Source organism: Poecilia formosa, unplaced genomic scaffold (genome assembly GCF_000485575.1).
Source record: "Poecilia formosa unplaced genomic scaffold, Poecilia_formosa-5.1.2 Scaffold285, whole genome shotgun sequence".
Classification (NCBI taxonomy): domain Eukaryota; kingdom Metazoa; phylum Chordata; class Actinopteri; order Cyprinodontiformes; family Poeciliidae; genus Poecilia; species Poecilia formosa.
In genome coordinates this window covers 481,978-506,062 of record NW_006800224.1, presented here as the reverse complement: position 1 = coordinate 506,062, position 24,085 = coordinate 481,978, and the positions used below count along the sequence as shown (strand labels likewise).

At 38.7% G+C, this 24,085-nt stretch overlaps 2 protein-coding genes across 4 annotated transcripts; one reads left to right on the top strand and one right to left on the bottom strand.

Moving 5' to 3' along the window:
• Nucleotides 1–1,975: 1,975 nt before the first annotated feature.
• LOC103151562 (SH2 domain-containing protein 1A-like) lies at nucleotides 1,976–9,843 on the top strand. Of its 3 annotated transcripts, XM_016681578.1 has the most exons (5): nucleotides 1,976–2,159; nucleotides 2,691–2,902; nucleotides 7,157–7,217; nucleotides 8,608–8,749; nucleotides 8,947–9,843. In XM_016681578.1, the coding sequence occupies exons 2-5, from the start codon at nucleotides 2,751–2,753 to the stop codon at nucleotides 8,994–8,996; spliced, it is 405 nt and encodes a 134-aa protein (XP_016537064.1). In that variant the 5' UTR covers nucleotides 1,976–2,159; nucleotides 2,691–2,750; the 3' UTR covers nucleotides 8,997–9,843. The 3 variants fall into 3 exon arrangements, with proteins under 3 accessions (XP_016537064.1, XP_016537065.1, XP_007571759.1); XM_016681579.1 differs by lacking the exon at nucleotides 1,976–2,159 and having other exon boundaries at nucleotides 2,518–2,893; XM_007571697.2 differs by lacking the exon at nucleotides 1,976–2,159 and having other exon boundaries at nucleotides 2,523–2,902.
• Nucleotides 9,844–11,265: 1,422 nt separating this feature from the next.
• Nucleotides 11,266–20,548, bottom strand: LOC103151560 (interleukin-5 receptor subunit alpha-like). Its single transcript, XM_007571696.2, has 10 exons — nucleotides 20,461–20,548; nucleotides 19,811–19,893; nucleotides 19,058–19,095; nucleotides 18,825–18,982; nucleotides 18,540–18,715; nucleotides 15,833–15,960; nucleotides 14,647–14,788; nucleotides 14,404–14,509; nucleotides 13,852–13,933; nucleotides 11,266–12,732 (listed from the first exon to the last, which is right to left on the bottom strand). Exons 2-10 carry the CDS (start codon nucleotides 19,878–19,880, stop codon nucleotides 12,646–12,648), a joined length of 987 nt encoding a protein of 328 aa, XP_007571758.1. The 5' UTR covers nucleotides 19,881–19,893; nucleotides 20,461–20,548; the 3' UTR covers nucleotides 11,266–12,645.
• Between the last annotated feature and the right edge of the window lie 3,537 nt (nucleotides 20,549–24,085).

The following is a 24,085-nucleotide window of genomic DNA, read 5'->3' as shown; positions in this document are numbered from 1 at the left end:
AAGTTTATTAGCCTGTAACAAGTGCTTCACAATGCGCACATCTCAGCAGAGTTGCACTTGACTCATCCTGCGGTTACAGCAAGCAACAAGATGGAGCTGGAAGATATTAAAGAAAAACTAAAAACAGGACAAGTTTACGCCGCAGAAATAGATTAATTTAAATAATATGTCAGGTTTACTTCAGGCTCGGGTCTATAAATATTGTTAAATACAGTTAATCTTAGTTTTAGCAATGTGAACGAAGCCGTTCAGTCCGTGTCGGCCACGCTTCCAAATAGGGAATCAACATTAACAGCCACCTTGCTCAGATCAGCACTTCTCTCTTCTAATTGGGGAATGGTTGTTTACAGCGGAGGCCATTTCTGGTAAGCTTCATATCACACACCACAGCTAAATGTTACAGACTGGGTAAAATTTAAAACCTTCCAAGCCTCCAGGAAGCAATTTTCATTACATGTAACCCAAAGTATTCTGATTGCCAATCCTTTCTCTGGTTTTGGTTCTGGTGCCAAGAGGAGAAAGCTCTAAAGAATCCCAAGACATTAGATTTACCGTCATGTTTCATTTCCCATCTAAGATAAAGTAAATATCCCATTGCAGTGGGGCTGAAACGATTAATCGGATCAATCGTGATGTATCGATCATTGGGAAAAAAAAAATCGTCAACTCATTTATTAATCGATTAGTCATCAAGTGGCGTATACAGACTCAAAAAAACAAAAACAATATTACGAAAAAGCCAAATTAAGACAAATCTGTACAACATATTTAAGACAAAAACATCTCTGTAAACGTGTTTTACAGGCAAGCTTCACCTGCTTCAAATTTACTGAAACAATGCAATGTAGTTATAATTTAGGCAATAAGGTGTTTAATTTATTGTTTATTTGCATATTTTAATGCATTTCGAACATTGCATATGAAAGGTTAAGTGGTTAACACAATCGGTAACACTTTATTTGACAGAATGTGCATGAGACTGACATGACATAACACCTGTCATGAACATGAAAGAGTCTTTGTGAATGTTGTCATGAAGTGTCATTCGGTAAATAATGACACTTTAATGCAAAGTTGGCATTTTTAATGGACTTTCAATGCAACTTTTAAAGTCATTATTTGATGTCATTAATTACCAAATGACACTTCGTGACAACATTCATAAAGACTCCTTCATGTTCATGACAGGTGTTACGTCATGTTGATGTCATGTCGGTCAAATAGAGTGCTACCATACAACCGATAGTTGCAGACCTACATTTCATAATTATGCCACAAAATTTCTTCATCAAGGTTCCTGAGAAACAAATGAACTTTTGATCAGTGTAGAATATGTGAAGGCAAGTTAGACAGCAAAATGAAACGGCATCATATGACAAGAACCGAATACACAAAATGTGGAGGTGGCAGCATTATGCTCTGGGGTTTCTCTTTACTCGGATTGAATTAGGGTTTTTGTGAAGCAATCATAAATCACAAAAAGCTCCGGTTATCAGCCGGTTTTGACCGCAAAGGTTCAGGTGTCCTCTGGAAAGAGACTTTATCCTTCAGCATCATGGCGAGTCAAAGCATGCTTTCAAAGTGGGATTAAAAAAAAAAAAATAAAAAGACTTTGTGAGAGGATAATTTGTATTTTTGGAATGACAATTACCAGAACGAAGAACTAAAGGTTTCAGAAAACAAGTGATGGATTTTGGAGAAGGTTTTGGTGAGGTCAATTTGTGTGTTGGCTGTCGGACTCCAGCCAAAGACCATAAAAGTCTGAAAATACAGTAAAGGAAAAGATTAGCTTCAACAAACCATGAGATAAAAAGTGTGAAAACATACGCAACTAGTCTACTTTTAACACTTCTGTTTTTTTTTTTTTTTTGTATTTTTTAGCCGAACTGCACAGTGTAGGTGTGAGGTTATTTCCAGACATAGTTATGCTGTCATTATTTCACATGACAGCAAACTTCCGTTTCAACCGGTGCGAGGGCACTTTGGCACGACGCTGAACTTAAAGCTTCGTTTTGAATTTTAAAACTTTTTATTCGTTGTAAACGCAACAACAGGGAAGGGGATTTCATGGTTCACACCGATTCTCGATAGATCTTCATATATTCCGTTCAATCCTGTTGTTGCTGCTTGTCGTGCACCGGAGGGCTGACCTTTCTCAGGTGAAATGTTTTTTTTTTTTTACTTTAAAACATGTGAGCAGGCCTTAGGCGTTCAAATGAAACCACAGCTGCTATTGATGTTGTGTAGCTGCGGGCGTTGGGTGGAGAGTGGGGGTTGTTTGTCCGCTTCAGGGCCTCGTCTGTTCGCCTGAATCCTCTCCTCTCTGTCCAAGATGCACATAAGACATTCCGCTAAATCATTGCATTTTATCCACATGTTTAAAACACAAATCAAAGTCAGATTGGGTTAAAAAAAAATCGATTACTTAAATTCGATCAAACGATTCAGTTTTCTTTTTTACAAAAAGAGGCGCTCGCGAAGGAGAAAAAGCAAAAGGAAAAAAAAGAGAATAATTGTTTTTCTGCTCCACCCCGTGAACTCCTTAATGTGGTTTAGAAAAAAAAAGATTCATCACATGCATGCTGCAGTTTTGTGTCTCTGCATGACAGAAAAGTGTGAAAACCAGAAAAGCTTTTCCTGCCTCGTATAACCTTTCACACGCACGCTCTCTCTCTCTTGTTGTGCAGCAGAGTGCCTTCACCTCCACCTGCACAGAGCGTAGCAGATGGGCACCTGGCTCTGAGGGCGTCATGGAGACGGAGGGCGCCGCCGTTCGCTCCATCTACTACGGCCGGATCGGGAGCAAAGTCACCGAGAAGCTGCTGGAGATGTTCGGACGCGACGGCAGCTTTCTGCTGAGAGACAGCGAGACGGTGCCCGGGGCCTACTGTCTGTGCGTGAGGTGACGTCCCACTTCTCGCTTTTCACTTCTCACCTTAAGATTTTGGAGGGTTTTTTTTCTTGTTTTGTTTTTTTATTGGTTTTGATCTAAACGTAAAAACTAGACAGACTTTTGCAGATTTTTGCCTCACGTTTTTCTCTCGGTAGCGTTTTCTCTGTTGGTCCCACAGAGGCAGGGTAAGACGCTGCCTTCACGGCTGTACCACAAATCTTTTAAGGTGTTTTTTTTGTTCTTCTTCTTTTCTCGATTTCAACAGTTTTCTCACGTTTCCGATAAAAGACGCTTAGCAGAAACGAAATTTGTGTCCGTGGAAGCTTTCGCTTTGCACCCCGGCGCACAGACTTGAGAAATATAAACGTAAGAAACGGAACGAAAAGTTCCCAGAAAGCAGGCAGAAATGACTCTGACGGCCAACAAAAGCCTTCTCGCCAGCCGTGATCTCGGTGTTTCTTTTGGTCGACGGCAGCTCGGTCTCTGCCACGCCGCTCCGGCGTGCTGCCACACATCGTTGCTTAAGAACGGATCAGTTTTCTGTAAGTGAAAGCGCTGAGAATAGTTTTAGAGGTTATGTAACAGTAGCAGCAGCAAAAAGAACAGGTGGCACAATAAAAGGAGTCTAAGTTCTATGTTTTTTTTAAATACTTTCTGAAGAAGTTGTCATTAGTGCATCAGACTTCATGTTTTTAAATTTAGTCAAACCAAATTCCTCTGATGAGACCTTCCTGGCTCGTGGTCTGCGGGTGTGACGATAAGAAGCGTTTTAAAGTAAAGGGAGGCTTTTTATGTCTAATTATAGTTTACACAACTGGAACGTCCCCAACAACGGAGCTGTGAAAAGAAATGTGCGACACACATCGAGTCTGACTAGTAAAAAAATAAATAAAATAAAAACAAGATAAAATCTCTTCAGCTGCACTGCAAAAAAAGCAACATAAACATATTTCTTCCTTTTTTACACCTTTTTTTTTAACATCCCACTTACACTGAAGCCAAAAAAATGGATTCATATCTTTATCAGATTTAGGTTTAAAGTCATCTTTTTTTATTTTCAGCGACATGTTTTCTTCTGACTGGAAGTAATGTTTACGTTGTGGAGCGACCCAGACACAATCTTGACTTCAATCTTGTTCCGTATCTGTGGAGGGAATCGGATGAACTCTCAAAGTTTATGACTTATGAGAAGGGTTTGAAAGTTTTGATGCCAAAAAAGATCTTTCCAGTGATTATTAAAATCATTTTCAATATACAATAATAAAAAAAATATGTATATAAATGCAAAAAGTCAAGTAGCCTTTTAGTTTAAAATAGTTTGAAATCCTAATCTGTCTAATTTCACATCTAGATTATATTCTGAATAATTTTGGGATTGACTGTAAATCTTTCAGATCTTTAAACAGATTTTAATATTTGACACAAAAAACCTGTCCAATATGCTACCTAAGAAAAAAACAGTAATAAGTAATCACCCCCTAAGCCCAATTGTGCTTCACTTGGCGACATCAAGCATTTGTAATACCTGCTAATGAATCTTTAATGTCAACATGGTTGAATTTTGTCTTTTTTTTTTTTTTTGCAGAACAGTCGTATTTTTTATTTTTTATTTTTGTGTGTCCTTGTCCGGCCGTACGGCAGTCAGAACTACGGTCTGAGTGTCAAAAATAAACGGCTTTACCTTCCCAAGAGGAGCGTTACAGCTTCAGCTACAGCGCTCCTCTTGACGTGTCTTTTTTTTTTTCTCTCGGTTTATTTCAGTTGTAACGTGAGATGGGAAAAACGTAAAAGGTAGACCTGCTGAGAGAGAGACAAAAGAAAGTGGAGCAGAGAGCCACGAAACCACAGCAACAAACAACATGTGTTCATGTAACAGCAATGTCACAGAAAAGCACTAATTAATGTCTGATATATTTAGTGACAGTCAGACCAGCTGTCTGTGAACACCTGCGTTCATTTTTTATTTTTTTTTTGTTGCTTTTTTTGAGAGAGCATCTTATCTGATCAGAGGTTAAGTAGAGTCGGACCCGGACGGGAACCAAAAGCTCTGACAAAATGTGTTCTCATCCGATGCCATGTTGGAGGACTTTCAGCCGTGCATCTCAACTGGACTTTGACTAGGCCAGGAGAACCTTTATCGTTTTTTTTTAAAATTATTATTATTATTCCATCGGCTCATTGTCCTGCTGCATAACTCTCGCGTGTTCCTGATGGGCGAATTCAGATCATAATACTGCCACCACCATGTTTGACTGTGGGTAAAATATTATCTTTCTAAAATGTCGTCAAAAGTTTCACGTTTGTTAGTTTGCAGAATACTTTTCCAAAACTCCTGGGACTCACGGAGATATTTACTAGCCACTCTGAGACGGGTTAGGGTTAGGCCTGCAGCGCTTTAGATGTTGCTCCTGATTGAATCATCAACCCAGTGTTGAAGTCATGTTGGCAGGTCAACCACTTCCTTGACGTTCCCGGTTCTTTCTTGTGGATGCCGACTCTCACTGTGGTGTACTGGAGAACCCAAACGCTTAGAAATGACCTTTTGACCTTTCCCTGACTTATTGATGGCAGTGAGTTTATTCTTCATCTGTTCTTGGATTTCTTTAGCTTGAGACGTGTTGCTTTTTGACATTTTTCAGCATGTTTGTGATTTCTTGACTCGACATCAAGTTGGTTTTTCTCAGTCGCTGCTTTAACTGAGGCCAGGTTGGTTTCCATGGCTTCTTTTCATTCACATTTGTAATCAGTTCTCTAAAACTGCTCTCTGTATTTATGTTTTGTTTTTTTTTGTCTGATAGAAAATGTGTTTGATTTTCTTCAACATTTAAATTTGACAAAAAATAGAAACGAAACCTAATCTGGACGAAAAATACTCATGTAAGGGGAAAAATATTCTGAATACGTTTCTAGACGAACTAAGAATTAATGTTCCCAAATCATAAAATGAGAGCAATAAATGACTCCAGTTTCAAATCACATGCATCCGCCCCTTTATGCAAATATCACTACATCACTTAGACTGATCCATCATATAGTAGGCATGTTTTAAATCACAATATTACGCTTCAAAAAGACTCTGTTAGTTTATTTCTCAGCACTCGTTTCTATCTTAGACGACGACACGTCACTCAAGGCCTTCGGGAAAAAAAATCCTCCAGAGCTATTACTATGATCAAAGTTTCAATTTAATACAAGTTGTACTATTAAATATTTCAGATCAGATATTTACTGATTAGAAATGTCAGCACCAAACCGGACAAACAAAAACGGAACCAAATCGGAACATAATTTACTTCTGATGATCTGAATTAAAACACTTTGAGCAACGAACTGTTAGCATCTCATCAGTCAATGAGTTGAAGCTCTAAGAGCTTTAGGGCGTTTTGAGACGTTTTATCTCTGCTCATGTTAAACGATGGATGCCGTTTAACATGGATGCCGTCCATACAAAACCCTCCAATGAGACTGGATGGCGCTCGATGTCCTTAAAGCTCACGGTTATCTGTAATTCTACCCGAGACCCAGAGGACGTCTGTCTCACCTCTGTGAGTTTGGGAAAAATCTCCACCACGTCCTAAAAATCTCTCTCACCTAAAAACAAACAAATATGTCACCATTTCCTGAAAAATGGCCTACGTCTTTTTTTTTGCCAAAATGATGATTTTCTGCAAACAAAACCCACTATTTTCTGACTGAGTTTAATCAGCGTTCAGTCCGTCCCGTCTCTAACGGCTGTTCACGGGTCGGACCAGGAACAAGAAACTGTTTATTTTTGTGTTTTGTTTTCCTGGAAACCTGACTCATTGCTGAGCCAGCCTGGCTGGTCACGGAATCACAACAAAACCCTGAGAAAGGTTATTTTCTACGCTAACAAAATATTCACAGTCAAATCGCAGAGATTAAGTAGAAATTAAAATAATGCTAACATATGTAAAGCTGCTCTAATGAATCATTTAGGAGCTACAGCCAGGTGTCGTTTCTGAAGAAATCGACCACACAAAAAAAAAAGACAAAAAGAAAGCGAAAACCCCCCCAGAAAATATTGGAAGCACTGATTAAAATTCAAAAATATTGCGGTAAAAGAACGTTGCAGGCAAAAGCGACACTGGTGAGCAGAGTGACTGATGTCTGCTTTCACAGTGAGTGGGCCCCTGAACATCAGTGAGTCACCGTCGGCCTCAGATCCAGATAAAGTGCCCGTTTCAGATTTTTGCCTTATTTCAGTTTCACAGAAGTGGTCTGAAAGCAGTTTTTGTTTCACAGGAAGGCGCCCTTTGTACACACCTACAGGCTGGAGCGCGACGGCGGCGGCTGGTACCTCCAGGTGGGTGAACATCAGAGGAGCAGGTGACACTTGTACAGACTCTGAAATGCAGACCAGGAAGTCAGTCGCTGTTTCCACTCATGAACACAAACGCTGCTAAAACAAAGAAACAGCTTGTTTCTCTAAAGATTTCTTCTTTTGGCTTTTTTTTTTTTTTTTGGTCACAAACTAAAATCACACAAAATGAACTACCATAAATATTCAAATTTAAGATAATGGCCAAATTAGTCCGACCTTATGTGGAAGGGTAACCCTTGGCAACGGCCGCCATCAAGCATGTGTGATAACTGGAGATGACTTGTTTGCGTCACTGTGGAGGAATTTTGACCTATTTATGCTCATGGTGTGGCATCTAACTCAAGATTTAAGTCCTTACTTTGACTAGACCACTCCAAAATCTTCATAAAATTTTTGCTTTGAGCCACTCTGAGGTGGGCCTGCCGGTGTGCTTTGGATCATTGTCCTGCTGTGTAATCCCAGAGAGATTGGGCTTAAAGGAGCAGTGTTATATAAAATTGACTTTTTTATTGAGATTTACATGATGATGTAACAAACATCAAATACATACCTGAAGTGTTGCTTTAATTCTTTCATGCATGTTTGAGAAATCCTTTAATCTCCATGGCAACCAGTCAGCTGTGCAAAACGCCTGGGTGGACCGGGCTCCGTCTTTGAGACGCAGTGTCCAAGTTTCCAAGCTTCCGCCTCACATAACACCTTGACTTCCCCTCTCTGCTCCTTCAGACTAGCCAGCAGCAATTAGCAAACACCTGGTGGAACTGCACAACCGCTGAGCTCATTAAAGGAGCCATGTTTCAGTGCAACGCTGGTAAAAATGTTGTTAAAGGGTTAATGGAGGAGCTAGATTGTGATGACTTCCTGAAGGCGGAGTTTCAGAAAGAGGAAGAGCTTCTTAAAGAGACAGAGGCCCAATTTCAAGATGTTCAAATACAAAGTCAAATTTCTTTTGTCATATTTGTTATGTACACCTTTTTATTGACAACTTAATGTAACATAGTTACTTGATAGTGCTATAAAATGTGACTGAGGCTGGAAAATACATATTGCTCGTTTGCATAATGCTACACTTAACATATGAAAAATATTTTGTTGTGAGATAATCTGCCAGTGGAAGTAGTACTTTTTCATCACTATTAAGGAATTAATAGTGATGAATCTCATTAATCTCATTTAATGTGTTCTAAGACATTTGCACAACAAAAAATCTTGGTAAGATTTTGTGTTTTTGCAGCGTAGTCTGGCCCGGATGTGTTTGAGGATTTGAAACATGTAAATTAAGTGCGACAAAAAAAAAAAAAAAACGTGACACAAATCTGAAAGGGAACCAAAGAGATTTTCACAACTATTTGAATGTGTGTGTGTTTGACAGGATTTAAGAGGAAGACTGCTGAGATTTGGGACTGTTGAGTCGCTGATCGATCACTACGGAAGCCACCCGACCTGCCATCAGGGCGTTGCTCCCCTCAGCATTCCTCTGGACAGAGCGATGGTACCGAGCAACTGGATTCAAGGTGCGACGCAAAACAGATTTAAAAAAAAAACACACACTTCCTCTCGCCATTGCATGCTATTATTGGTGCAGACAGACTCCCAGGCATGATCGTTATGAGTCAGAAACTTCTAATGGTTTTGATTTACAAAAAAAAAATGAAGACATATCATCTGACTCACCACTTCCTGGACTCTTCCACTGTTTCCTTCACTGCAGGACTTGTCTACATGGAGATGAACGGCGGCAGCAGCCAGTCTGGCCAGTGAGACCCCGTCGCCACGCCGACCACTCTCGGATCATCTTCTTCCATCTGTTGATTCAGCCGAAACCTTTCCGTATTTATTTTTGTATTAGCATTTGTATTTTCTGACATACCTTTTGAAATAAATGTGAATCTTTTGGTGTTTAAAGTTCTGGGAAGAGCTCTGGAGAGTGGTTTTTTTTGTTTTGTTTTGGGGTTTTTTGCTCGTGTGTGTGTGTGCGTGTGTGTGTGTGTGTGTGTGTGTGTGTGTGTGTGTGTGTGTGTGTGTGTGTGTGGTGAAGGTGTTTCTGCCTTGAATTACGGGGTGTAATCCTCTGTCTGATCTCCTGTGGTTTCCTCTCTGTAGACCTGCGTTCTTTATCTGAGCTCCATCGCTGCTTGTCTGCGATAGACGGCTCCGGCTCACAGCCCCGACGCTTTTCTTCAGATTTCACAGCACAGGGATTTTCTGTGCGCTTCAGCTAATAGCTCTGTTTTGAACCTCTTAATGTCTGCGGCTCAGTCTCCTCCTTCTTATCTGAGGGCATCAGAACGGTTGCAGCAGTGAAGGAGATGGCAAAGTGCACGGCGGGTGCACCAGCGCGCTGCGGGACAGGTTATTTCACTGCAAGAGTTTTAATTGTTCGTTTTTGCACCACAAGCCTCCACTCTGTATCAGGTAAAACAAGAAAAAAAACAAAAGACTTTGAAGCTTTTGCATTGGACCGCTCGTTTGCAGGGCATGTGTGGTTTTATTTATTTCCTTTTCGTTCTATAAACAAGTCAATTATCGACGTGTTGAATTTGTCACCTAAACTTTTAGCTTTTTCTGCATGCAACTGGTACTTAATTCAGTAAAGAATTTCACCGGACTTTTTCCCGCTTCTTTTTTTTTCTTGTAAAGTGCGTTGAGACATTTGTTGAGAATTGCATTAATATTTCTTTTAGCTTCATTAACAGATCTGAAAAACGGATAGCTGAAGTAATTCAGTTGAATTCAGTCTGTTTATATAGCACCAATTCAAAATGTGTCATCTCAATGCCCTTTAGAGAAAAAATAAAACAGTTCAATCTAATCATGCAGATTCCAAGTCAAGTACAACTTTTCCAATTGGTCCTAGTTATCAAATAGTTCATTTTATTATTCAAATTGGTAAAAAAAAAAAAAAAAAGCAGATTGCATCGAGTCACTGACTTGCAGCATTCACTCCTCCTGGACAAGAGGACAGAGGACGATCGTTTGCGTTATGTTGTGGACTTGGCAGCAATCCCTCATACCGATCAATACCGATCACACACATGGCGACAGTGAAAAGGAAAAACTCCCCTTTAATAGGAAGAAACTGCCAGCAGAACCAGAACCTGGCTCAGTGTGAGCGCAAATCTGCCCCCATCAACTGAAGGTTTGAGAACATAGACGCAGAAAAGAACTAAACCAATTCAAGATTCAAGAGTAGTTTATATGTTCAAAAAAGTATAATCCACATACATCACTTATCTGTGTGAAAATCTTGGAATATAATCACCCGCTGAAATTCTTGGAAGAAAGAAGCCACCATTCAATCAAGAATTTTGTCTGTGGTTAAGAAGTAACAGACTCATTTACAGCCTAAATAATTCCTATAAAACAAATACAACTGACGCATTTCTGATAAAAAAAAAAAAAAAACTTTTTCACTTGGTGACAGTGTTTAGGAACTTTTAATAAGTAATCCATAACTTTATTTTCCAGGAGCATAAACACGTCAGAAGTCTCCAAATGGTTAAAATTTGGGGTGAAGAATTTGCAATAAAATTATTTTGTGCTTTTAATTGGGAAAAAAAAATTGACCCCACACGGCTTTCAACTTGTTGATTTTGGCCCCCAGTCGGTGTAAAGGTTTTGGACACCACTGCTTTAGAGGTCATTTATGTCATTGGTTTTTCAAAAAAAAAAAAAAAATCGTCTAATATTTTTTAAAGTCTTTTCTGTTTTATCATCATGAACATTAACATCTGAAGTTATTAAGACCAGTATTGATTTAACTGGAACCCTGTCATTGGGTCAGAAGAGACTAAAGATTGAGCTTTTTCAGTAATAAATGCTCCATCTGGAGTTTAGTATGAAATCCTGTACAAAACAGGACAAAGCGCCTTGGTTACAAACCAGCAAGTGTCCCGAATTACAGTTTTCCACTTCCGTCGCTCTTTTAATTAACAAAATCACTTATTAACTCTTTGGTTTGTGTCTAAAAGTCACATATTTTGTAAACATAAAAAAAGGGTAAATAATATAACTGGGGTACCAGGCCGAATGGAATACTCAAGAACTCAGTTTTATTAAACATTACAAAGAGTACAAGTTTTGCAGAACATTGGAATAAACACTGGAACAATCTCAGTTTAGTACACATGTGCAAAAATCTTAAACCACCCCCCTCTCTTCAGATTCTGCAGGTACAACGAGGGAAATCAAACGACAAAACACTCAAAACATGTGCAAACAAACAACATCTGATATGTAACAGAGTTTGTACAATTCCAGGTCAGTATTTAGTCCCAGTTTATTTTGCCATGGCAGCCTTTCTCTGTTGGCTTCTCATTAAAAGACATAAGACCTCCATTGAACTACAAGAAATCCTCCACCATGTTTTACAAAGTGCTGATGTACTGATATCCTCTGTGTGTTGACATGGGTTTAAATTAAAATGTTCTAATGTAATAGACAAACCCAGACGAACGATCATTTTAACTCGGGCTGTTTTTTTTTCAGATAATCCCAGTCATTTCTCCTTGTGGAGTTTTTCAATATTAACCTCCAGCCAACAGGTTACTTTTAAAATGTTTTGGGTTTTTTCCCCTTAAAGAATAATCTACTAAGAGAGTGTCAAGTTTGACACTTCTCTACGGGTTCAGTTTCTTCAAACATTTACCACCCATATAGCAGAGCCTTAAAAAGCCTTGAATTCATACGTCTAAAACTAAAGCCTTAAAATGTCTTGAATTAATTTTAAATAATGTAAGTTGACTTTAAATATGTTAATCACAGGTCTTAAAATGTTGTGGATGGATGATTTTTATGTCATATTCTATGTAGTTTATTCCTCTTGTGAGACTTTTCTGTCAGGCAAAAGTTTGAATTCTTTATTGCGTTCTGTGATTTGAGGCTGCCGCTAACTAGCTGCTAATAAACCCTTGTTAGCTAGTTAGCTAGCTCTTTTGCGTCTACCATTGGTAAGTGTAAATTATCGTATGGGTTGACACTTCTGATGTCAACTCGTACGAAGCTGCAAGCATTATGTGCTTAAAAAAATAGCTTGGAACTATTATATAAAATATTAAGTCTCCTTTTGTACATTTCTGTGGTGATGCAGGTCTTAAATTTCATTCACAATGGTCTTAAAAAGTCTTACGTTTTAAACCTGTAGCAAGATGTTTCACAATTTCAGTCTGTAAATAACAATTTTTTGCTCCAAAATTCACAATCTTGCATATCGTTTTCCAGATTCAATAAAAAATATGAATTATTGACGTGACTTTAGACCAGGCTCCACAGAAGAGGATTATGAATGCATTTCAATACAATTTCTGCACAAGTTGTTATATATCTGCAGCATTACGAGCCCTCTATATACATGTGCTGGCTCATCAATATAAGTACTGGCAGCGAACGCACGCCTTCACACTGAACTGTTTTAATGGCTTGTTACGGGGGGTTGCTCTGCGTCCTCCACCTCAGTGATTTCTTCCTCGGGCTTAGTTGTTGGAACAGGATGGAAGAACTGCAAACACAAGAAGAAGAAGAAGAAGAAGAAGAAGAAGAAGAAGAAGAAGAAGAAGAAGAAGAAGTAGAGATCAGAACCACGTGAATACAAACACTAATGCTTACACTGGTGCCAAAAATACAAAGTGGAGCAGGGAGGAAAATCACAAATGGTTCCCAAAATTGTTTACAAATTAAAATCAGAAATGTGTGGTATCCATTTGTATTCCACCACCTTTATTCTGATATGCTTAAATATAGTCAGGGGCAATAAAACTAAGAATATAACTTAAGGGGTTACTCAAACTTAAGGATTCGAATCGCATCTTAGCGGTTGTAGAGCGTCTTTTCTTTTGTCTAAAGACCATGAAACATTTCTCCATCTAACGCTAGACGCACACATTTGTTTTGGTTGTATTTACCCAGAATGCCCTGCGCTATGGTCCGCTGCCTTCTTCTTTTTTTAGCGATCAGCGGAGTCCGCTGTGTCTTGTCGCGGTCTGTGTGTGCGTTCAAGCTGCGCCAGAGTTTGTTTAATTTATATTTGTTAAATATTCAGCGGCCAACGTACAGACTCATGCTATCTGTCATGAAATGGGTTTCCGAAAGTGAGGAAGGACGCAGACGGACCCACGATGAGGTGGAGAAATAAGTTTAATGAAGTCCAACAAGAACGTAAAGCCAGGATACAAGGATGAGACACGAACAGACTGTGGCAGACAAACAATGCCATGACCAAGACGAGGATGCAGTGGGGGGAGCAAGAGACACAGGAGGGGTTAAATACATCCAAGAGACAGCTGGAGGCGGTAAAAGTTGTCAACCACCATAAAAAAGTGAAGAAGAAGAAGAAGAAGAAGAAGAAGAAGGAGGAGAAGAAGAGACAGCTGGAGCTAATCAGGGGAAAGACACGGCAACTAAGGGACTAAATGAACTGATAACACAAAAAAAAACACATCCGCACACGCTCCTTTTCCTTCCTCAACACAATAATACTTTTATTTGGTGCCTCACTGTCTATCTCATAAAATCCTCATAAAAAAATACAAATAAAAATAAATGAATCTTTTTGCACCAGGTGTGAAAACCTCTGTAAAGTATGAGCGAATGTGTGTGTATAGTATGAGGATGTGCTTACATTGAGCGGATCGGTCTTTTCCAGGAAATGTTTGTACTTGGCAGGGGGACGAGGAATCGGAGGAAACAGAACTTTGACCAGCCTGAGAGACACAAGGTACGCTTTAGGAAGATTTTGAATCCATATTTCAAAGTCACTTTATATCAACTTTGTTATGACATGGAAAGCTGACCCAGGGAATGTTGAAGAAAAAAAAAGAAAGAAAACACCCAGGCTTTCTTTATTACTTATTGAACTCATTCTCCTTTAACTTCCTTCCTCTTATTGGCTACTCCAGAACATCTCAAGCCTACGTTTTATGAGAAAAAAAACAGAAGTCTGGTGAAGGCGGTTTTCTCACTTGAAAAGACACTACTGACACCCTTCTCACTTCTTCTTTCTGCACTCTTCTTTGAAAGAAACTTCACTACTTCTGCGAACTTAAAGGCTACATTTGTCAGGGTGTTTCTTTTTTTTGTCTCGTAATTATGAGAAATGATATGACGTGTCGGCTCGGAAGCAGTTGGGCAACAAGGAGAAGACACAAACGGCTACAACGGGTCATCAGTCTACCTCTGATGGCGCAGGATCAACAGCACGGCCAGGAGGATCATGGGTATTCCGAGCGAAATCAAGGCGATTACGAGAGGATCGAGTCTGTACGTTGGCCGCTCCACCGCTGCGTATACACACACACACAGAGTCGAGTTATTTCACTGAAGACGTCGCTGCACTTCAGCTGGAAGTTGTCAGAGTGAAAACAGGAACGAGTCGACGATCAGATCGTTCAATCTGAGAAAATAAAAGCATACTCACTGACTGTGGGGCTCCACTCGCTCCACTGGGTGCATCCGTAGCAAGATTTCAATATCTTTGTCCTCATCCTCACCTTGTAGGTGTGAGCAGCAGCATTTAGCTCTATGTATTCCACTTTACCTGAAAAGTTTCTTGGTTTTTCCTGTTTTGAAAAAATTATTTTTTGTTTCAGTTGGTTGATTCAGGTTGTGTTATACTGTGACTGGTGTGCAATTTACATTGGTGTGAAAAAGTTTTTGTCCCCCTTACTGACTTTCTATGCTTTTCCATGTTTGTTGCACGTCAAACCAATTTAAATAGTCAAAGACAACACAAGGAAACATTTTTAGCTTCTCAGTTCTCCCTATTTTGAGTTCCTTTAAGTTTGAATTGTTTTAGATTCTGTCATTTTAAATCCAAAGAAGCTGCTGCTGGCCACGCCCACCAACTCAATGTTTATGCTCTTATGTGAAAATGGCCTCAAACAGATACACAATTATACAACTGTGAAAGTTGTATAGTAGTGTTTGAAAAGCAGAAATGGAGCCTCCTGCACAACCAACAAGAACGCAGCAAGTGGTTTCTGGATGGGAAATCAACAACAAAACACTTGTCTTTTCCTGCAAATATATGAACTTATTGCCAAAACCTGGCGGGGTGGAGTTGTTTTTTTTTTTAAGTACATGGGCTGTTTTTAGAAACTGTAGAAACTCAAATGGAAGTCCAAAAAAAGTGCAAAATGTGAATTTTGCATAATAGATCCTCTTGAAGAGAGAGAAAAGTCCAAACCTGCCCTCTGACAAACATGCAAAAATATATTAAATTAGGAAGGAGGCAAACACTCTTTCATACCACTGCCACATACACACACACACACACACACAGACACACACACACACATGTTTGTGTTGCTATCTTTGTGGGGACTTTCCATTGACTTCCATTCATTTCTACAGCCTAAACCTTACTTTTACCCTTTTCCTAACCCTAACCATCACATACCTAACCCTAACCAAAACTCAATTCATACCTTAGCCCTAAATCTGACCCCTGACCCAAAAACAGGGTTTCCCCTGGTGGGGACCAGGCTCAGGTCCCCACGAGGAGCGATTGGTCCCCACAACGTAGTATATGTCAGGAAAATCGTCCCCACAAGGTATTACAAACAAACGCACACACACACACACTGAGACAGACTCAGTCATACCTGGTCACCGATGTCCAGCTGGTAATCAAAACAATGTGCATAAATACTACTGCTGGGCACATCCCAGTTTACATGAAGGTTCCCGTCCCGGATTGATGCATCAACGTTTCCCGGAGGATCCAGGATATCTGCGGCCAAACCCAAATAACCACATGTTAGTGTCGAGCCCGAAATGATTCAAAACGGGAAGTTTGTTTCTAAGAAAAACAATGTGAAAAGAGAATCAGGTTTAAAAGAAAAATTAAATAAAGGCATTTCATTCCAAACTTGCATGACAATAATTTGATTTATTCTAATAGCCAACCAGTCGTTTGCACATCAGGGTCTTTATAGATAAAAAAGCGGGTGGAGAGAGGAGTACAATTTGTGCCAAAAAACTCATAGCTTTTGAGATTGAGCTCAGTAATTTTCTAGAAAAAAAACAAGGAAGTTTGAAAAGTCAGACTTTCTTGGAACTTGGAAATGTTTTTGAGTTTGACAAGTCAAAAATGTCTGACCTTTTCTAGAACATTTTTGGGTTTAATCTAAAACTTTGAGTTTTTTTCCTAGCAAAGTCTTTTGAAACTCAAATTTTCATGTCTTTCTTTTTTTTCTATAAGATTACTGACATTTTTTTGGGCTGAAATTTTCTTTCATTTCTTTATTTACAATGGCCCTAATAGATCGTAGGCCATTCTTGCCGTTGTATGGAAGAACATTAGGGCCACTGGGGAATTTTTATTATTTTTTTTATATAATAATTCTGAAGTTTGGTCTCGTAATTTTTTTTCCAGTTAATTTAATATTCTTCTTTATCTTAAAGGGTGGGTAATTATTGAACATATTTATCGTTTTGTGTTTTGACTTAATGCAGAAACTGTTCTCCGTGATGATGTTTTTTTAAAAAAAAAAAGTATCTATGGTGTTTTTTCTATTGTTTGCCATCTTTAGTTCCATAAACGCAGCAATACATATTAATATTTTTTAAAAATGTGATTAAATGCTGTCATTGTGATCTGCTTGGTGATAAAATTGCACCACTTTAACTTTAGAATGAGCCTAAAATTTTGAAGTGGTCTTATCAGTTAGTTTTGATTTTATTACCTTTTTTTCTGAAAAAGAGCAGTATTTTGTGTTTATGGGGCTTTGACTGGAATTAGGAACAGTAACAGAGAATCTATTGCCAAAAAGAGTGCAAGGAATTTTTTTTATTCCATATTTAACATCGTTTATCATCTCAGTGCGTCACTGTGTAGCCACTGTATAATTTTGACCTTAATTTAATCAGAGCAGACAAAAATATATTATTGCAGCTCTCAGATGCTTTCATATTCCAAGTAACTTTAGTTTTGATCTTACTAAAAAGAAAAAAAAATACACCAACATGAAGCAGAACTAACCAGAAATAACTCTCTGTGAGAAATTCTTTGCATGTATAAGCATATGTAGGACGAAATGTTCTACTTCTTCAAACTCTGGAGTTTTTAACAAGAAAGTGTTGCTCCATCAGCAGGCTGTCATAAGACGAAAGCTTTTATGTTCCCAAAGCCCAAATTAGTTCTGACCTCTGACATCACGCCCTGAGTTGTTAAGAAAGTGCCTGCTGCACTCCGACACTGTTGAGTTCATTCAGGTTACGGTATCAACACTTTCACCTGCTCATTTCCTGTGAAAGACGACTCATGTTTTCAACTAGAAAAACAGTGAGAGGCTATTTTTAGCTGTGGGACTCAACCATCTGGTGTGGAGTGAAAAATCAGCAGCTGTGGAGTTATTAATAAGACCAAGGATGCAGCTCAGTGCATGGGTGTGATGGGTGCTTTCCTTTCTTAAAATTCTCAAACACAGATGGATTTGGACTCATCATATTTTCATCAACGTAATCTTATTATCTTACTCGTTTCAGGTTATTCAAATCCTGTGTTTTCAGTACTTTGTAGTTCCATTTACTCAATTAAATATGTCAACGCCTGCTTGGCCCAAACAACCATCTACACCCAATCTCTGTAGTTCAGTTAAGCTTCTCTGAATGAATTGATTCTGCCAATAAAAGATCTGAGTGACACAGACAGGAAGTGGAGAATGACTCTAATGCTGACTCTAACTTTAAGGACTTTGTAAAAGCAGGTTAAAGTTGAAGTTGAAGTTTTTCCTCAATGAAACTACAGATTCTGGTGTCTTTTATCATTGGCCACTATCCTCTTCGCAGGTATGTTTCCACCAGCTTCGACATTTACAAACTGATTATTATTATTATTATTATTATTATTATTATTAATTATTATTATTATTATTATTATTAATTCTAAAATTTGCTCAAGCTCAATCAGATTGGATCTGTCAGAATCTGCAAATGGTTATTTTCAAGTCTTGTATCAGATTATCAATTGGATTTTGGTCTGGACTTTGACTGGGCCAATCTAAGGCGTGAATATGCTTTGATCTAGTCCATTGTTGCTCTGGCTACAGGGCTCAAGGTCGTCCTGGTGGAAGGTGATTATCCATCAGGTTTCCTTCCAAGACCGTCCCCATCTTTCTGTCAGCCAGTTTCCATGGAGATGGACCATTCAAGGACTGAACGGTTAGATATTCAAATATATCGCTTTCTCTCAAACTACTACTCCTGGCCTGCCTGCCTGAGCTTCCTGGTCTTCATGATGTCGTTTGTTCTCAAAGAAATAACTTTACAGTGTACTCAACCAGAACAGTGTGTGAATTTGAAGATTACTCAATTGCTGCTCTTCGAACTCAGCGGTGTAACACATCCTGTTGCCACGCAGGAGCACTTCAAAATCGACGACGACAGACTTTTCCTGGCCACCACCGATCGTCCAGGATATGAAACCATCGCCGTTCGCTGAGCTTTGGTTCCGAGAATCAATCAGGCGCTTCTTCTCAGAAAAGCTACAAAGAAGTAAACAGAAACACCCTCACAGTTGTGTTCTACGCATTTATATGTTTAGGGGAGTCTTTAGGTTTTCTGTTTTGAGTGGATTGCAGTGACTAGGGTTACCTGACAGAAACGGACAGCTGAGCACCCGCCTCCAGAGTGTGGATCGACCAGGAACAGTTGAGCTTGTTCGTTCGGGAGACCGAACAGACGACAGAATCCTCCAAATCTTCTATTTCATCGCATCCATCGTCTATTTCATCGACTGACTCCGTCATGTTCTGCAAATGAATAGAAGAGGAGGAGATTTAGGAGGAAACAAAACATTATTAGAAGCTAAAATGTGGTGGTCGTACAGTAGAATGGGTTTCGACGCCTTCATCGTAGTACTCTTCTGGTAGAAGAAAACAACATAAATCCAGAGTTAGAACATGAGAGAGGGGACACGCCTTTCACTGGAGAACATTCATCGTCAGGTCCATGTAGCTCATCATCATGTCAGTTCATGTCTAGTTTCTAGTATAAATTTCTTAGTACACTTGAAATGGGACAAAACTAACTTACAAGCAACTTTTCAGCTCGATATATGAGCTTGTTTTAAGTCAGTAATTCCTTTGTATTGATGAAAACGTTCTAGTTCCACTAGCAGGTTGTCACTTTTAAAAATGTCTTGTTATAAATGGAAATAATCTACCAGTGGAACTTGTGTTTTTTTTTTTCTTTTTTTCAAATTAATAAGGAAATATTGACTTAAAAGCTCTTATATCTTGATGAAAAGTTATTTGTAAGTTAGTTTTGTCTTAATTCAAGTGCACTAAGATATTTGCACTAAACAAGACCAAAAATATTTGGTAGGATTTTTCTGTTTTTTTTTGTTGTTGTTGTTGTTTTGGGTTTTTTTGCAGTGAAGCAAGTTTGTATCAATGAGCCATTCTGAATTCATCAGCTCTGTGTGTTAAATCCTTAAATCCTCGTTCGTTGGAGTGTCCGGGAATGTTTGTCTAACGAGAAAAGGAAACCACCACCCTGCGGTCATTATAGTAGCTTCCTTCCTACAATCATACTTATTTTAATTGTGAATAAGTTGGAATGTGAAAGAAGACACTCACCACTCTGCGAGACCCTCAGCAGCAGGAGGAAGCTGTACCACAGTATAGGAAGAGCAGGACAAAGCTTCATAGTCGGTCCAAACCTGGCGAAACACACACAGACATCAGATTCACACGACTGGACTGTGCAGATGTGAGGAATCCTCGTGGATATTAGACACTTTTACCTTTCCGTAAGCAAGTGAATAACGGATTATGTCCATCCAGACATGAGTGTCAGCCTCAGTTTTTGGGGAGTCGTTGGACCACAAGTAGCAAAGAAGCGACTGACTAAGTTTACTGCGGGTGATTTCCTGGCTTTCTAGACTTCCCCTTTTTAGCTTCCTTCATACACAGGCTGACTTCTTGTAAGCCACCTCAGAGGGGGCACAAACGGATTTAAAGAAACTGCTTTTCTAGTTTCTGTACTGGTTCTCTACACGATGGCTTCAAGGTTTCAGAAACTCAGTTTTCAACCACAACTAAGAGACACAAAGAGTTATCAGGGTTCATCTGTGTTTACACACACAGCTACTTCAAGAAATGGACACAGCTGTCTCTTCTTACTGTACATTATCAACTCGTATATTAGTAGGACAACTCTAGCACAGCGTTCTGTCTGATAAGCTACAGAAAAACAATTAGAGAAAGAGTTAATAAGGTGTTGTTACCTCCTTCTGTCTCTCCACGCTGCCGCTGAAAGTGTTTCTCTTTCTGCCAGGAGACACGATGAGACGATTTTGGGGAAATATGAAGGATGACGTCACCTACTGTACAAAGTTTCAGGAAACCAAAGCAGTTTTTTTTTTTTCATCACTTTATTTTTCGTCACATTGCTCACTGTGAATGTTGCGCATGTCTTGGTACCGGCACACAGTTTTACAGCTTGAAACGTAAATATTTCATGGAAAATAAAAGATCAACATTTACATATTTGAGTTTTAATGAATTGGATTTTTTTTATTCAACTTATATTGTGAAAACATTTTTAAAAATGTTTGTTTTGATTATTAAGGCTCAAAGCTGACAAGAACCCAAAATTCAGTTTCTCGGAAAATATGATTATTACAACAGAACAATAGACTTTTTTTGGTATATGCATTTAGCACATAGTTGGGGCTCCTTCAGTGGTGTGGCCTGGAAGTCCACAGCCTATTTTTTCCTCATCTTCCTTTTCACAAAACCCCACAGACTCAGCTTTCATTTATATTAACATTTGAATCTGTGATCGATGTACATGTGTGTTTGGTAATTAGGCAAATATAGGTGGCATGTCTAAAAAATGTGGATGTAAGAGACTTCCTAAGAATTTAAAGTGAAACTTAGTCCAAGGAAAACCTTCCGCTCAGGAGTTCAGGTGACAGTTAGAAAGAGGCCAGGTGGCCTCATGGAGGCATGAGACTCACAAATGAAATAATGTCATAATGGGAGTAAATTTAGCTCACTAAACTCCATTGAAAATATGCAGTTCAGTTTTATTGTAATTGTACTAACCTAATAGTGTGTAAATGCTTTATGAATGTGCTTTTTATGGACTATGCAAAAGTAATATCTAGAAGAACCGAAAGACACAGTAAAAGCAGAGTTTGACTTTTATTAAAACGCTCGATTTTTTTTTTTTTTTTTTTTTTTGTAAACTTACCATTTGTTACTTTACTTACACGTGAAAATTACTGCCTCCTGTTTCCTGTCGCATTGTATTTACCATGTGGGGGCACCAAACACCACACTGTGGTTAAAGATATTTTCCTATTAACTAACAACTTCATCCTCTTTCCCAAGCAAGCTGTGCAAACAGAAAGGGGCGGAGACGGACCACTGTCAGTCAACGTACCTTATTTGGAAATGGGACCATTGCACTCCGGAAGTGAAGGGGGCGCTCTATTTCCTATATTATCCGCGGTCTCTCGTTTTTATTTTCTTTTGAAATGTGTAATATATCTTTATCTTTAAGAAGGAGTTTAACTCTCAGCATGTACTTGAACTTCTCTCTTTTATGTACTTCAGCGCAGCTCACAGTTTTGAACAAATTCCGTAGCTTTCTGTGTACTCCTAAATCTGCTTCTTAGCCGCATCTCTTCGGACTTGCTACTGCCTCTAGTGGCGTGTAGGTGGTAAGACAACTAACATAATTACGTAACTAAACGAGAATACCACACAATCTTTATTATTTAGCATTAATTTCACCATTAATGGCAACATAAAAGATTAATTATCTTCTAAAACACCATATGTTTCCATTTTTTCAGGATGTAGAGCTAATTAGGTGACATAATACTTTCATACATTATAAATAATATCTATAGATCTCCATCAATTATAGGAGAAACAAAAGAAATAAGGCATGTAAAACATAACAAATTTAGCGAAAGTCAATAACGAACAAATTAATTAGGTTCACAGACAAATAACCAGGGTTGTTAAACAGATATAAGCAATAATTCACATTTTTATTTTTACTGTGCCATGTATATTATTCTGAGACTTTTAGTTGGTAGTCTTATATATAGGAACAAATATGGTTAAACTATTTAGCCTTTGAAAGTGGAAATTTTTCTTCGACTCTAAAACGATAAAACTAAAACTCATTCATAGAATTACAATATCAACAATTTGTGCATTGAGTAAGACACTTAGCATGCCATAGGTAAATGTTATCATTTAGTTTGGCTCAGGATAATTATTGCACTGTCAATAAATGACTTCTAATAGATGTTCTATAGTTACTAGAGGAACACCATAACGCCTTCATGAGCTCAAACTATTACCTACTATTTTACCTGCCATTGAAAGTATTCTTAAAAGATTGTCTGTTAGTCTGCAGCTCATGTGACCAAACCAGCTGAAAAGATGAAAAGTTAAAACAGTTAAAACTTGAGATGAGTTAAAAAATTAAGTTTTAACATTTAATTTAAAATAAAATGTTACGTTTTAACTTTTTAACTCAACAACCTCTACCTAACTAGAGGTTATACACGACCTCTTGTTAGGTAACTCCCAGATCACTTGGTCTTTTTAAAAGATAGAGTCTCTGAAAACATTTCTTAAAAGCATAGCCAGTATTTTCAGCAAAACTGAGCTCACTGTCCAGGAATGACAGTTACCACAGACCAATTTACCACAGTTTCAACAGGTTGGCCATAGAGTGAAACTGGAACCACTTTCAGGTCTTGTTTATGTCATTTAATTAGCTCTACTTCCTCAAGAAAATAAAAAAGGTATGGTGTTTTGTGAGGGACTTTATCTTTTACGGTTCCAGTAATGCCAGAATTAATAATAAATAATAAAGACTTTGTGGTATTCTGATTTAGTAATGATTATATTAGTTGTGTTACCACCCCCACGCCACTAGAGGCAGTAGCAAGTCCGAAAAGATGCAACTAAGGAGCAGATTTAGAAGTACATTGAAAGCCACAGAATTAGTTAAAAACTATGAGTTGCGCTGAAGTAAATAAATGAAAGAAGTTCAAATACATGTTAAGAATGAAACTCTCTCCTAAAGGTGAAGATAGATCAGATTTCAAAAGAAAATAAAAACGGGGGACCGCGGATAATATAGGAAATAGAGCGCCCCCCCTTCACTTCCGGATTTCCAAATAAGGTATGAGACTGCATAGACTGAGAGTGGTCCGTCCCGCCGCTTCCTGTTTGCTACAGATACGTGTACTTGCCTAGCGGCGGGAGTTTTGCTTCCTTGAAAAGTTCGTCATTGTAGCTTTTAGACTTTAACCCATAGAGAGGAATTTTTGGACCGTCTAAATCGCGTGAATATAGAAGTTCGGCTGACTGGTTCTGACTCGTAAGTTGCTGTTGACCTACTAACCTGTTACTGCTTTCTTAAAGAAAGATTGCTTCAAAGGATATCAGACTAAGCAACGCCTTTATTGTTATTTGGGGTTCAGACGGTTGAAGTTTGAGCGCCAGCGTGTGTAGTTATCGCAGTAATGGCAGCCAAAGAGACCATGAAGCGTAATAAAACAAAACTCATCGAGGTTTTATGTGGAGACTACCGATTTATCCTCAATAAAGTTCAGGAGAAGAAGCTGATAACTTCGAGAGAATACAACAACCTCAAGAGCATTAACAGCGAGGATGTGGAGGGCCACGTTATAGAGCTTGTGGACAAGATTATGAATAAAGGAGAAAAAACCTGCCGAAACTTCCTGGCGCTACTCCAAACTGAGGAGATTGTTGAAACTTATCCTGACCTGGAGAGCATAGAGCTCCATGGCGTTTTACCCAAGCCGGTGGTCCAAGATACCACACCTTACCACGCCTTATTTTGCTGTTGCAAGG

What these genes read in the sequence shown, in the direction of transcription:
- LOC103151560 (XM_007571696.2), bottom strand. Translation starts at nt 19,880, where the DNA reads ATGAAGCTTTGTCCTGCTCTTCCTATACTGTGGTACAGCTTCCTCCTG. An exon ending in CAGCTGTCCGTTTCTGTCAG is followed by an intron (nt 18,716 to 18,824) that starts GTAACCCTAGTC and finishes ACTTCTTTGTAG; the next exon opens with CTTTTCTGAGAAGAAGCGCC. An exon ending in GTTCGAAGAGCAGCAATTGA is followed by an intron (nt 15,961 to 18,539) that starts GTAATCTTCAAA and finishes GTTTGGCCGCAG; the next exon opens with ATATCCTGGATCCTCCGGGA.
- LOC103151562 (XM_016681578.1), top strand. Translation starts at nt 2,751, where the DNA reads ATGGAGACGGAGGGCGCCGCCGTTCGCTCCATCTACTACGGCCGGATC. An exon ending in GCCTACTGTCTGTGCGTGAG is followed by an intron (nt 2,903 to 7,156) that starts GTGACGTCCCAC and finishes TTTGTTTCACAG; the next exon opens with GAAGGCGCCCTTTGTACACA. An exon ending in GCGGCGGCTGGTACCTCCAG is followed by an intron (nt 7,218 to 8,607) that starts GTGGGTGAACAT and finishes TGTGTTTGACAG; the next exon opens with GATTTAAGAGGAAGACTGCT.